The sequence below is a fragment of the Carassius carassius genome, chromosome 15 (genome assembly GCF_963082965.1).
Source record: "Carassius carassius chromosome 15, fCarCar2.1, whole genome shotgun sequence".
Taxonomy (NCBI): domain Eukaryota; kingdom Metazoa; phylum Chordata; class Actinopteri; order Cypriniformes; family Cyprinidae; genus Carassius; species Carassius carassius.
In genome coordinates, this window is record NC_081769.1 from 19,138,823 (window position 1) to 19,152,186 (window position 13,364).

The 13,364-nt window shown below is 38.8% G+C and overlaps 2 protein-coding genes across 2 annotated transcripts; one reads left to right on the forward strand and one right to left on the reverse strand.

Moving 5' to 3' along the window:
* Positions 1–591: 591 nt before the first annotated feature.
* On the reverse strand, positions 592–4,593 carry LOC132158405 (small ribosomal subunit protein eS19-like). Its single transcript, XM_059567797.1, has 6 exons — positions 4,525–4,593; positions 3,772–3,848; positions 3,549–3,649; positions 1,653–1,836; positions 1,503–1,557; positions 592–648 (listed from the first exon to the last, which is right to left on the reverse strand). The coding sequence occupies exons 2-6, from the start codon at positions 3,846–3,848 to the stop codon at positions 622–624; spliced, it is 444 nt and encodes a 147-aa protein (XP_059423780.1). The 5' UTR covers positions 4,525–4,593; the 3' UTR covers positions 592–621.
* A 2,889-nt stretch (positions 4,594–7,482) lies between these two features.
* On the forward strand, positions 7,483–12,254 carry LOC132158409 (adenosine receptor A2a-like). Its single transcript, XM_059567821.1, has 3 exons — positions 7,483–8,140; positions 10,832–11,177; positions 11,372–12,254. The coding sequence occupies exons 2-3, from the start codon at positions 10,837–10,839 to the stop codon at positions 12,210–12,212; spliced, it is 1,182 nt and encodes a 393-aa protein (XP_059423804.1). The 5' UTR covers positions 7,483–8,140; positions 10,832–10,836; the 3' UTR covers positions 12,213–12,254.
* The last annotated feature ends 1,110 nt before the right edge of the window (positions 12,255–13,364 follow it).

Sequence of the window (13,364 nt, forward strand, 5' to 3'; positions counted from 1 at the left end):
TTCTCACAACCGGTTCCAACATCAGAAAATTTTAAACCAACTTAACACACCAACAGCCAAAACCAGATCAAAAACATTATTCTGCAGGGAGCACGCACACATACCTGTAATGTGATTATGGGATGATTTTGGAGCAAGAAGTGCAGTCTGGATATCATGCTGTCCTAATCAAACCATATCTTAAAAGCCCACATGATGGCACTGTTACTGTGCTGCTATAGCAGTTCAGCTCAAAACAGCATGCATTTGTCCATTAACTGCTCCAAATTCCTCTGCCAAAACTAGCAGCAGGGAAATAAAGACACTTGTCTTAATGAGTAAATCAATCAGCATTCTTGCCAAGAACTGATACAAATCCAGCCTTACAGTTCATCAGACTCTTTGATGATGATGCAAGCGATTTGCCATGAAATATGACTCAAAGACCCAGAACTGAAAAAATAAAAGCACATTAAGATAAAATATGGAAAGGGGGAAAAAATACAGAACATTAAGCCAATGGCTTTAGGAACATTAAAGCATTACATTTTTAGCTTTAGTCCCGTGAAGGAAAGTCATACAACAACACAAAAACATTAAGACAAATACAGGTTTGTTTCTCACAAAAGTTTATTTTACACTTCAAGATTTCTTGCTTGCAGCTGCAACCTGCAACAGAGCATAAAGAAAAAGATCAGGATTAACAGGAGCCAAATCAATCACATCAGTCTGGTTATTCCCTGCACTGCCGGCCCAAAATCCTTGAGAAATTAATTAACTGTGGAGGAACATTCAGGAGCCTTTCAGGTTCTGGACGTGATCTTAGCCAGGAGATTAGGAGCAACATTCGCTTCTACACTGACACTGTTTTTCCTCCTGCCACCAATGAGAAGCCAAGCACATCAACAGTGCTCTGGAAAGAGTCAGAGTGCAGACGACACAGCCAAGGCTAGCACAACACAAGAAAATCACGTTAACTCATCTGAATTCAGCTCATTAAGGGGATCAGGCAGAATAAAACGCCACCATACGGCAGCCCAGCGAGCATGAAATTCAATCGGCTTGTTTACTTCCTCCAACATCGGATTGGTGCACAGCAGTGTCTCACAGGGAAAGCGGAGGACCAACAGAGGAGGAAAGCAAGCGAAGACTTTGGAGGAGATGTGCATGCATTTCCTTTTTGAAGACAGTACTGTGTCCACACTAAATCAAAGCTACTGCAGTGAAAAATAACCATGAGGCCTTTAAAATGAAAATAGGTTCTTTACATTCAGTACCTAGATCTGCTCGTTCTCATGAGGAATTGTGCAGCAATATCATTTTAATTCCTTTGAAATTAGAGTACACAACAGAGGTGGACAGAATTTGGTGAACTCTGAGAACCACCATCTGTTGTACGGTATCTGACTAACTTCAGAAGCCTGAATTAGACTAAATCAATAGCGACTTAAATTTGATTTTACAAAAATCGATGTTACAAATGCTCAAGTTCACAAATACAGTAACCTGATAACACTTCTTACCTGCCCAGCAATTCTGTCCAGGTCTCTGGTGCCCTGAGGGGTCAGCTTACGCCCACTGGAAAACAGCAACAATTGAGAGTTAGTCGAACTCAACACCAACCTGCAATAATACAGATCACACATAGTCAAAGCAGCCTACAGGCTACTCACCCATTGGGGTCTTTCTCCACCATCTTGAGTCCCTCGAGGGCCTGGAGCACTTTACGGGCTACGTTCTTGGAGCCCACACTGAAGTGAGAGGGGCACACGCCGTTCCTCTTACGACCACCATAGATCTTGGTCATGGAGCCTACGCCAACACCTCCACGCAGGTACAGGTGACGCACTGTAGAGGCTGAGAGAGGACAGAAAGGGTCAGGAGAAGAGATTTCTTCGGTGCAGTGGAGGACAACATGCGGCAAAATGCCAAGAAACACTTCACTTTTACTTCTAAAAGAAAGAACCAATGCAGGTCTGTTCAATCTCACAGCACACATGGCATAAAATCTGTAATAAACTTAATTTTACACAGTGCATCAAGTGGGAACTTCAGAGGAAGAAAGTTTTATCAGTTTCTCAGCACACAGCAGAAAATGCTGTTACAGGACAAGGTCATCAACAACAGAGCCCAATCCTGACAGTCGCTTACACTAACCATCCATTGTTTTCCACCAGATTCTCAGAGTAAACATTAAAGGTGCTCTAAGCAATGCCGGGAGTCGTAACTTCTTGTTGACGTTCGAATTGTTGTCAAACAAAACGGAGACTAGCTAGACCCTCGCTCCTCCTCATCCGTGCACTAACCCCCCAAACCCCACCCCCAAATCTTTCTTGTCGGTTATTGGCTGGAACAGTTTGTTATGTTTTGTGGTGCGGGTGAGCCCAGTTTGTTTTTCTTGTTGTTTGTGGAGCCTGTGGTGTCTAGAGAGACCCCGTTTTTTTACAGTGTGTTCAGGGGACAAGCAGCTAGCGGATAGTGAGGAGATGTTTGCTGGATGTGACAAAAAATGTTTTGGCCTAAAAAATGTGTGACATCACTTAGAGCACCTTTAAGAGCCACTAAACTGTTATCATTTGGATAACACTACATTTATGCTTAAAGCACTAAAGCATTCAAATAGATATGAACTAGAAAACAAGCTAGATGTTTTTACTCCATTTTACTACATACAAAAAAAAAATCATGCATTTGAGTGGTTAAATGCATTTAATGGCCAAAATGCACACTATAGCAATATATGAATGCAAACTTTGTTAGTCAACCACCATACATGAACGGAAACCGGGGGACTGAAGCGGTTTTGTAATCAACATTCTTCCTGATAAAATAAATAAGTGTAATGCAGGTTTGGAACTACATGATAAAAAAATTATTTTCATTTTGGGGTTAAGTATCGCTTTCATTTTAAATACAAGGCCTATTTCAATGCATATTTCACCAATAAATTGTTTTCTTGAATACTTGATACTGCTGTTACATACTCAAACTTACAGCATTGTTTACAAAAGTCTGTTGCTATACTTAATTTTTTTTTATATACACCATTGCTTTCCATTTCTGACCTGTTTACATCACTACTTACTGAAAACAACAATGTAAAACTTGAGAAACACTTCGAAATGTTCAAGAGCATATTAGTGTTTACAATGATTTTAAAATAATCAAGAACCACAAAACCATGTCTTGGAATCAAGACAACATACATATTACAAGTTCATTGTGGACAAAACTGACATGTTAACCTCAAATATTTACAAGATATTTAAATTTTAATTTAACAAAACTGGGACCAAAATGGGGATCTTTTTCCATAAAGACCTGGCACAGAAATACTGACTTTAAGACCCAATTACTGGCTTCTGACAGATGCAGATAATAACATGATTTCCCGATATAAATATATTGCACATGCCCAGCAGAAAGCATAGTGTGGTGTATGGAGATGCAAGCTAAGAGATGCATAGCCATTATGAGCCATGAGATGCATGAGAGGTTCTGCACATAGTGCAATGCATTAGTCTAACATGCATGTCCATGAGCTTTTATAAAACACACATCACACTCACCGGCTCTGATGTAGAACCAGTTCTCGTCGCAGGGAGCCAGCTCTTTATGTTTGGCCAGCTTTACAATGTCAACCCAGTCTGGCACCTTCAGCTTCCCCGACCTGTCAAAACACCAGGGTTCAAAATTAGCTTCAGTACTCGCAGCCAAAACTGTTTTATCATGGTGTCACAAGCTTATAAAAATAAGAACATAATCACTGAAGACAATGACAGTTAAACTGACTTCTTGAGGAAGGCTGCCAGCGCGCGGACAAACTCCTGCTGGTTGACGTCTTTCACCGTTACACCACCGCCTGGCATCTGAAAACCAACTTCGAATTAAAATCACATAACTTACAGAATTTAACAGCTCTTTAAAACGAGCAAGTCACATGCAAAACGTTTAGCTAACTAACATGAGCTATATTTGAGGAAGACCAGAGATCGCATATATTGCAGAAAACAATACTATTAACTTGTTAAACTTACTACTAATTGTTAAAAGTATAACTATAACAAAGCAAGCGTAACAACTCAGTTTTGAGTGTTATTTGATGTTCAGATACATCGTGCTAGGGAAGCAGCCAACGACCACGTTTATTCTGATGTTGAAAATTCAGCATAACGTTACCTCTTAACTCTAGTGACTAACAAGCAACAAGTTATAAGACTAGCGCTTTAGATAATGTAACGATTAACTGTAATTACTAGTAATAACGCCTCTTAAGTCTTAATGCAGCATCTAGGTTAAGTGATACAGGTTTGAGTAGACTGGGCCTCAATGCGCTTCATGGGCGCAGCCATTAAACACCGGGAATTCATAGCATGCGATCCAATTATAATTTCTGTTAAACTACGCATTTAAGGATCATTTTATTGATAGTCCATTGTTACAATGAGTACTACTACATAATAAGTTGGATGTAGGACAAAAAATAGTGGCAAACAATGCTTATAAATCACTTTATAACCTAGAAAGATACAGAGCACGATTTACCTCGCTTGTGGACAGCAAAAGGAAAAGGGACGTGCAGGGTTTCCTATGCGTGTTAACAGGGGCGAGTCGCGTTTGCTATCGCGAGATTTGAATAAGATGCAGACTGTGATGACTGAATTCTGCTCAGCTTAAGTATGCCAAATGAAGTATGCCAGATGTTGCCAGAATGTTTTGTAATCAATCATTAACAACCAAAATAATAACTATTATGTATATATAAGGTATTGAAGTTTAGTATAATATGTGTTCATTTAAGCACACATTAAAACTTTGGTTTTCATTTAAGGAAGTTCAGACAAATTACGTTTTCAAATTTGAGACAAATGACTCTAAATGGTCTATAACAGAGAGAGTAAATGGCAAGTATGCTATCAGCCAGCAAAAAAAGTATTAGCAGCAACTGTTTAAAGCAGGAGGACCCAAAGAAGAATTCTTTTTCTGGGCACATAATTTCAGATTTGTATAATTACATCCTTTTGCAAAATATTTAATGATATAAAACCGCATGCAATCAGGCAATTCAGCTCAACTTTGCCTGGTGAGGAAAAAAAACACCCTGGCAACACGCACAATGCTTTGGAAGTGGCTATAGCAACAATAAACATATGGGGGGAAAATTACCTAATTATATATACTTTTCTGCCATTTTGAACAAGCTAAAATCAGTAGAATTAGAGTGGTTTGCAATACCAAAATGCAAGTGAGTGCATCAATGCCAATAAAGAACCTTTATTAGGAAATTAACCACTTGGGTTCCATAAAGAACCTTCCAGTGAATGTTTAATGTATATTCTAATTGTGAAAACCATTTGAATAATCTTAAGAACCTTCTGTGCACTGAAGAATTTCCATAGATGTTAAAAATTCTTCATGGCACGAATGCCACAAATAACCATTTGAACCATACCATTATTTTAACAAAAATAACCACACATGCCTGTATGACTTCCACAGGTATTTTGCCATGTGCATCAGCTGCAGGCTGCACGCAGATGGGACTTTGATCAATTCACATGCCCATCACTGCATCCATCACTTTAGACCAAGGGGGTCTAATCCTGCTCCTGCAGGTTGATGTCCTGCAGAGTTCAACTTCAACACACCTGCCTGGTGTCACGATTCACTCAGAGGAAGGAAAGAGGAGAATGATACAAAACTTGACTTTAATCCAAAAACCACAGATACAAAACACCAGAACTTCAGGGTAACATTTAACAGCAGACAAGAAACACTGGGAAACCCAGGGTTTAAATGCAGATAAACTAATGGGACAAACTTGGGAACAATAGAACTGAATGGGGAACACCTGGACTTAAATTAGAAACAATTAGGACAGGAACAGGAAGGACCAAATAAGGGCATGGAAACACATGGGGAACAAAACACACACAAAACAAGTCTGACACCTGGAGGTTTCTAGTCTGAAGGCCTTTATTAGTTGGTTCTGGTGTGCTTGGTTTGAGCTAAATTTTGCAGGACAGCAGCCCCCCAGAAACAGGGTTGGACACCCCTGATTTAGCCCTCCTTTTTGGACACTTTTTTGTTTCATGGTTCCACAGGAACAGAAGTCGTCATAGTAGGGTAAACTTTTTAACATAATTTTTGAGTTTCCAATTGCTTTAATGGCAAAAGACCAAATCCACAATAACTTTTCTATGACTTTATAGAGAGTATGGGGGGTGGGGGGATTGGGATATAGAGATTGATGAGATTGATGAGATCGTCAGAAAAGAGAAAGATGTCAAATTTATCACTTGTCACTTCCTCAGCATTATTTTAAAAATACACAGCAGCATTAACCGGTTTTCTTCAATTTAATGTCAAGGAAAACACAAGAATAGTGCTATAAAATATAAAAGTAATAAAAAAATTTTTTTAAAGGATAATATAAAAAGCTAGATACTATGTTAATAACCATGAAACGTCTATAAAGAAGGTCTAGAAGAAGGTCTATTGTGCTGTGGTCAATATGACACACAAATACTGGTGAAATCAGATGTCTTCAGCCCAGCTTTTGTCATGTTTATTTTCAACCCGCCTCAGCTCACCAGCCTGTGTATTTTGAAGAAGAGCTTGATTAGTTTCTTTAGGTTTGTTTGATTAGAGCTGAAACTAAACTCTGCAGGACAGTGGGTTTCCAGGAGCAGGACTGAAGACTTCTGGGTTAAACTACCGTATTTATTTCTTCTTTATCTAATTTTTCTAATTTAGGGTCATGAATGTACATGTAAAGTTTTGACACATACATGTGTTTTAGAAAGGCTGAACAAATTTTGGTGACTATGACCTGCATTTAGTTTCTATGCAATTCATAAAAATCAGCTGAAAAACAGCAAAGATGCAGGTTAAAAAAATAATAATAAATAAATAAAAAATGATAAACCTTTATTGTGGCTTGTCAAAGACTAACATATAAAACACATTAGAACTTAAGAAATGTAAGACTAGAAGTTTACACAATTAAAGAAATTTCAATCGCTTCAATCTTCCTTATTCACTTCAATCAGACTCTTCATTCAATCCCCTGAAACTTCTGAAGGATAATTGGCTATTTGTTCATCTATTGACAGTCAAATCTACAGTCAAAAATCAGTAAAGTTATGTTTTTGTTAGTTTTCTGGCTCCCTACTAGTCTGTTGCAACAATGAAAGTAAATGTGAGAAACCTATTTTCTCTCACAAAAGCTTGTGAACCAGACAAAAAAAAAGAGGCAGAAAGAAATACTATTTACACTAGTACAGACTTAATTGTAGTTATTTGCACACTACGATGCAAAGTTGGTCTAAGTTTATGAGTCAGATTGTCCTCTAACACAAGGGTCTATTTTTTAATATAAGGAGTTCATATTTTCTCACATTTTATAGGCTATTCTCTGACAAGCTGCAATAGAGGTTACATGTTGTAACATTGTGTGTGTTTTGACAATTTGCATGGAAACCAAAGGGGGGTCATTTTGACCACCATCACAAATGGTATGCCCTTACTTTCAAAACAACAGGAGGTCTAGAATACTTTCCTAACCTTAAGACTTTCTTGTGATGTTCAACAGACGTTTTGTGTATTAATACAACTTGTGTTTTTTCTTAAAGAAAAGCAATGAAGCAGCTTTATTGAACCGTGGTAGAAATCTATCATTTCATACCCTGCTGAGAACTGAATTAGTTCATGTGCATCGACACTGCAACTCCCAAACAGATAAGCTCTTCCTCTCCCTTTCATTCTTCTTTCACCCCAATCAATTTTGCAATATTTGTTTACTTTAAAGATAGAGTCCTGGCGTGCGCAAATCGCTGCTGGTGTGTCTGTCTCAGACTGTGCATATCTAAAAGTGTGTATGTGAGCTGGGGCCTTTATGAGTTCCTGAATGAAATTGATGTAGGCTATATTTGTGATGACGAAGCTGCCCTTTGTACAGGCCAAATGGAATGGGCAGTTTTGCTCATACACTTGAATGGATTGATAAGCACACACTGTACTGAAAGGAGGAGTTGTGGTAAAAATGGTTTATGATGATGTGTTCGCTCTGTCCATACATTTGAGACCGACGGAATTAGCTTTGGGTGACAGAGAAAACTCTGAGCTGACAGATTCATATTTATCTTCGTGTAAAATTACGGTAGGCTGTTTGAACAACTTGATTCTCTCATTTTTATTCAGTCGTAAACATGCTGGTTTTTTAATGAACACATTTCCTGTTCTTTTTGTCAGTGGAGGGCCATGAATCTGCAAGTGTTTGTTGTATCATATAGGACTCATAGTTGATTAGCCGGAGAAAATAATTGTGCTGAGAGTGAAGCGCAGAAGCATTACAATGGGAGCGGCACAATGAGACGACTTCTAACTTTTACACCATTAATTATTTCAGCTAATCAATTTGTATGAGTGGGGAAAACAATGAAAAAAGAGCAGCCCCAGCAACCCAGCCTGTGTGTGTGAGGAGCAGTGGATTAAGAGATTGCGCAATCATTGTTCATTATTATAAGCACTTACGGGCTTTCTCCGACTGATTACTGTCAGTGGCTGTCGAAAAGGTCAAACTCATTATGATAAAGAGACAGGTGGCATATTGAAGCGTTTCGGGGTATATTTTAACAGCTTTTATATTTTATTTTATTTTTTTAATTATTTTTTTTTATCGCAAATAGGGCTTTGCATTTTTCTTTGTCTGGCCACAAAATGAAATAACCTGTCTGTCAGAGCAGCGAAGCAAGTACGTGATCTGGATGTCGTAGCGGTTGTTGCTGCGTGCGTGACTTTGCAGGCATTTCCACGCTGTAGTTTATAATCACAACAGTCTCCGCCAACCTTTTCAATGGAGTGTAAACCACAAATGTCATCAGGAATCTGGTCTTTTATTGTCTTCCTGTATAACGTTAGGCCTACAACTCTCATTGTACGCATACGTGTATCAAACTTTGCCCCCAAGGAAAACGAATTAGGCTATAATTTGAATCATACATATTAAATTATTAGTAATCCATCGTCATGAGCTATATTAGGATATCTGATATTATCATTATTAAAATTTACAATATTAATAATATATGGATGATCATTTATAACAACCTGTAGGCAGAGCCGGATTATCCATAAGGGCACTTGGGCCAGGGGCCCCAACCATTCACAACAACTAGGGGGGGCACCACATGACACAAGCTTTAAAAATATTTTTCGTAAATTGTTTTATTATTAACTTGAAATTCTTGAAAGACCATACATAACTCGTTTATGAACACTAACTTAACAACAATAATAATAATAATAATAATAAATTATAAATAAATAAAGATTACATGACCACTATCAGCCCCCGCCCCTTCCGTCCCCAATCAGAGTTGAGTTGGTCCACAACAACTACGCGCAAATGTGTAATTTTTTTAACGGCTACAGAAAATGAATCAAAATGGACAGACGTCAATTGAGTGGTTTTGCAAAAAGAAAGTTAAAGAAAGACAAGGACGCTAGACGTTTAGCTACAATTCAAAATGTTCCAGGGATCGAAAGTTTTTTTTTAAAACGAGTGAAGAATGAGCTCAGGACGACAATGACACAGAAGCGATTGACTGCACTCTCCGTGTTTACCATTGACGTTAAAGTTACATTACCGTCTACAGCCGCGAGAGGGCGCTCAATGCTGCTCAGTGCTCCTGTAGTCTACACTGAAAACATAGAGCGCCCCCTCGCGGCTGTAGACGGTAATGTTTTCTCTTGGTTCTTGGTTCTAAATAAATGCGACTTGTAGTCCACTGATGCGACTTATACTTAGGGGCACAAGAGGGGGGGGGGGTTGAGGTATAGTGCCCAGGAGCACCACACTGTCTTAATACGGCCCTGCCTGTAGGCCTAAACAAATAATATATTTATATATAAAACCACATTGGACAAATTTGGGTTATGCAGAACCCATAAAAATAAACTTGACAGTAGTGAAGCAAATTCTACAATATTCTCTCTTTATATTAAAGGGTTACTCCACCCAAAAAAGAAAATTGAGTCATTATTTACTTACCCCCATGTAGTTCCAAACCCGTAAAAGCTTTGTTCGTCTTCGGAACACAATTTAAGATATTTTGGATGAAAACCGGTAGGCTTGTGACTGTCCCATAAACTGCCAAATAACAGTGTCAAGGTCCAGGAAAGTATGAAAGAATAGTCCATCTGCCATCAGTGATTCAGCCATAACATTATGAAGTGATGAACATACTTTTTGTACTTGAAGAAAACAAAAATAACGACTTTATTCAACAATTCCTCTCCTCGGTATCCCTCCAAATTAGCGTATTGCCATTTTGGCAAATCTGAGCTGTACACAGATGGGGTAGTGTACGCCATCTGCATACAGCTCAGATTTGCCAAAATGGCGCTATACTAAATCTTCATTTTGGGATGGAGTACCCCTTTAATATTATTTAGTAAAAACATTATTTATAATTCAATCAACTATATAATTATTATTATACTACTAAAAATATATTGTTAATTTTTAATAATAATAACAATAATAAATGCCATTAATTTAAATATTTATAAGAAGAAGAATTATTACTATATAAATGTAAAAATCTTGAATATTTATATAATATTTATATGATCAAAGCATCCTAAGTGAAGATTGCCTGGACTGTAAAATGACATGACAAATAATGTGTCAATATTATATACATTTCTGATCCACAGTTTCAATTGGATCAATTGCTGTTGAGATCACCAAAATGACAGCAATTTAGCATACGCTGTATCCAAAGGAAATAATGAATTCATATTTAATTCTTATATTCATATTTCATCTCCCTCTCATTCTTCCTAGGGGTCATGTATTCCATGTGGCTATATTCCCTGATTCAGTGTGTAATAGCGGTGCTGGTAATCGGAGTGAGTGTGAGGTTGTGCTTCGCTGCTGGCTGTGCTGCAGCTGGTCCAGGAACTAGAAGCTGGAGCACATCTGCATGCCTGAAGCTCTGCCTCTGCTTGGTCGGGTCAGTGGGCAGTATTGTGGACGCTCCTGTGTCTGTGCTGTTGAACCTGAGGAGCTCCCAGTGCCTTTACACCTGTATCGCCATGATCTCCTGCCCCCTCCTGCTCAGGCAGTTCACCGTGTGCCTTCTGCTTCTACTCACCCTTAACACACACCTGCAGAGCCGCCTGGGGAACAGGTGAGTGTGAACATCCTGACCTTGCTTACAGTGCTTATGTTTGAGAAGTTCAGCCAGTTCTCAGCTATTGGGATTTTTGCATATGTGAAATAACATTAAAGACTAGATTTGTGCTGACTAGAAAATCAGAGTATTAAATTGTGCTGAATATGCTAAACAGTAAAAATTCAGGACAGAGCTTATGTTTCTTTCAGATATGCAGGATTAGTGACTCGTAGGCGGGTTTTGTGCTCAGTGCTGCTCTGCTGGGTCATTTCAGTGATCATCGCCTTCGGCCAGTTCTTAGTTTCCAACTCTTTGGATACCTCGGGAGCGTCTGAGGATGACGATACGGCTGGACTGGGGATGGATGAATGGCCTGAAGCCAATTATACCACCCCTGCCCTCCCTCCCAAACGCCCCTACCCACAGGATCGCTCTGTAATCGGACAGTTCTTGCCTTACGGAGGATTTCTTTCCAAGTTCCTGGTAGAGGACAATGAGAACTTCACATATGCTGAAATCCATGGCAGCCATTGGGGCATCTGTGCCCCTGACACCACACTCAGTCCAGTCTTCATGGTGTATGTTTATGCCGTCACCGTGTTTGTTATCCCTTTGTTGGTTCTGTCAGGTGTGTATCTGGACTTGATGTGTTTCATGCCACAGCAGGTTCCAGCGAACTCCACATTTCCTCAGAAACGAAGCTCAGTGCAGTCTCGCTCATTGGCTCTCTCTATTTCTCTACTAGTAATGCTTTGCCTGCCCCTGCACATCACCCACGCTTTGTTACTCTTCGCCCCAAGTGCCGCTAGACCCAGCTGGACCTCTCTGATGGCCTCGGTTCTCTTCCAGATGTATAGCCTAGTGCCCCCTCTTCTCTTCACCAACACCTCTCAGCAGGTAGGCTTTGAGTGCTCCTTGTTATCCGCGCCCAACCTGACCTCGAGGGTTATCTCCTCTCAAGTCAAATCTGTGGGGAGTGCTTTCCGTTCAGTGGAAGATTTCAGTCAGCCTGGACCAACACTGAAAGCCAAAGCTTCTCCAGAAATGTGATGGGATTTCATGTGAAGAGGGCACTGGCACCAAAAGTTATCTGTAGAGAAACTATTTGAGTAAAACTAATCCAATACTAGCTCATGGCAGATGCTAGGCTTTCTGCAATGTGTTTGCTTTAGAGTCGATCCATGTCATTCCAGAATGAAATTAAAGAATCGTGTTGCTGCACAATGATTTTCTTCATACTTTTTATGTTGTATGAAACTTAAAACTAAAGTAAGAATAAAAGTAATTTTTTGAGCTCCCTGTAATTATTTACACCTACATATCACATTTCTCCAAGATGTACCCATTTAAATATACTATAGCTAATGACTGCAGTCATTAGTTCTATTCATATGGGTACATTTTTATATTCACAATGAAGTCTTTCCATTTGATGATTTAAAACTCTATTGTTATTCATATCTGCTATTTGAAAGCTTTGTATCTGCTATTTGATGCTGTGATTCACATATTCTGTCTTACATACTATGACGAATGGATTTAAAGCAATGTAAACTGCACTTTGCTGCTTGGTTTTCTTCAAATGTCTCTCCTGTGATTTTCTGCGCATGTGCTGAGATCTTGTGCTGCTGCATTTAAGTATGCGATAGGTTGAGCACATTTTCATATAAGGCTGACATTTAATTGCGAATCACATAAATGACTTTTTAAAACCTGAATTATGAATCTGCAGTAAGGTGACAAGTAAATACTTCACTTATAAAATAATGGAGTGTGATAATCAAAGGTAAAAATAGATTGGTGCATCTTTTAGAAGTTGCATTCAAAATCCACTTGCCTTAAAGTCTGAACATGCGCAGAAAGTCCAACCTGCAGAAAACAATCTAATGGAATGTTTACATGTCTGGGCTGATATTATCAAAGGTTTAAACCACCCATTTCAATGTGAATGAAATTATCTTTTTTTGTCTAATTAACAAAGTTACATGAAACATTTTCATTCGCTAAACGAGTGCCTAAAAATGAGCAAAATATTGTACCGCACCAGACTAAAATTTTAACATCTCACATTCAGTTAATGGACTTGCAGATTGGATCAAATGAATCAAGATTTTGGCTTTAAGATCAAAACACATTTATTTGTATCCTTGGTGTTTTTGATTAAGGCCACAATACCACCCACGTCTAAAAAGTTTTAACTTT

Excerpts from the sequence above, each read along its gene's own strand:
- LOC132158405 (XM_059567797.1), bottom strand. The coding sequence starts at position 3,848 with ATGCCAGGCGGTGGTGTAACGGTGAAAGACGTCAACCAGCAGGAGTTT. Across the intron at positions 3,650-3,771 it reads CTGGCAGCCTTCCTCAAGAA|GTCGGGGAAGCTGAAGGTGC; the intron begins GTCAGTTTAACT and ends GTGTTTTGACAG. Across the intron at positions 1,558-1,652 it reads GTGGAGAAAGACCCCAATGG|TGGGCGTAAGCTGACCCCTC; the intron begins GTGAGTAGCCTG and ends GCTGTTTTCCAG.
- LOC132158409 (XM_059567821.1), top strand. The coding sequence starts at position 10,837 with ATGTATTCCATGTGGCTATATTCCCTGATTCAGTGTGTAATAGCGGTG. Across the intron at positions 11,178-11,371 it reads CAGAGCCGCCTGGGGAACAG|ATATGCAGGATTAGTGACTC; the intron begins GTGAGTGTGAAC and ends TGTTTCTTTCAG.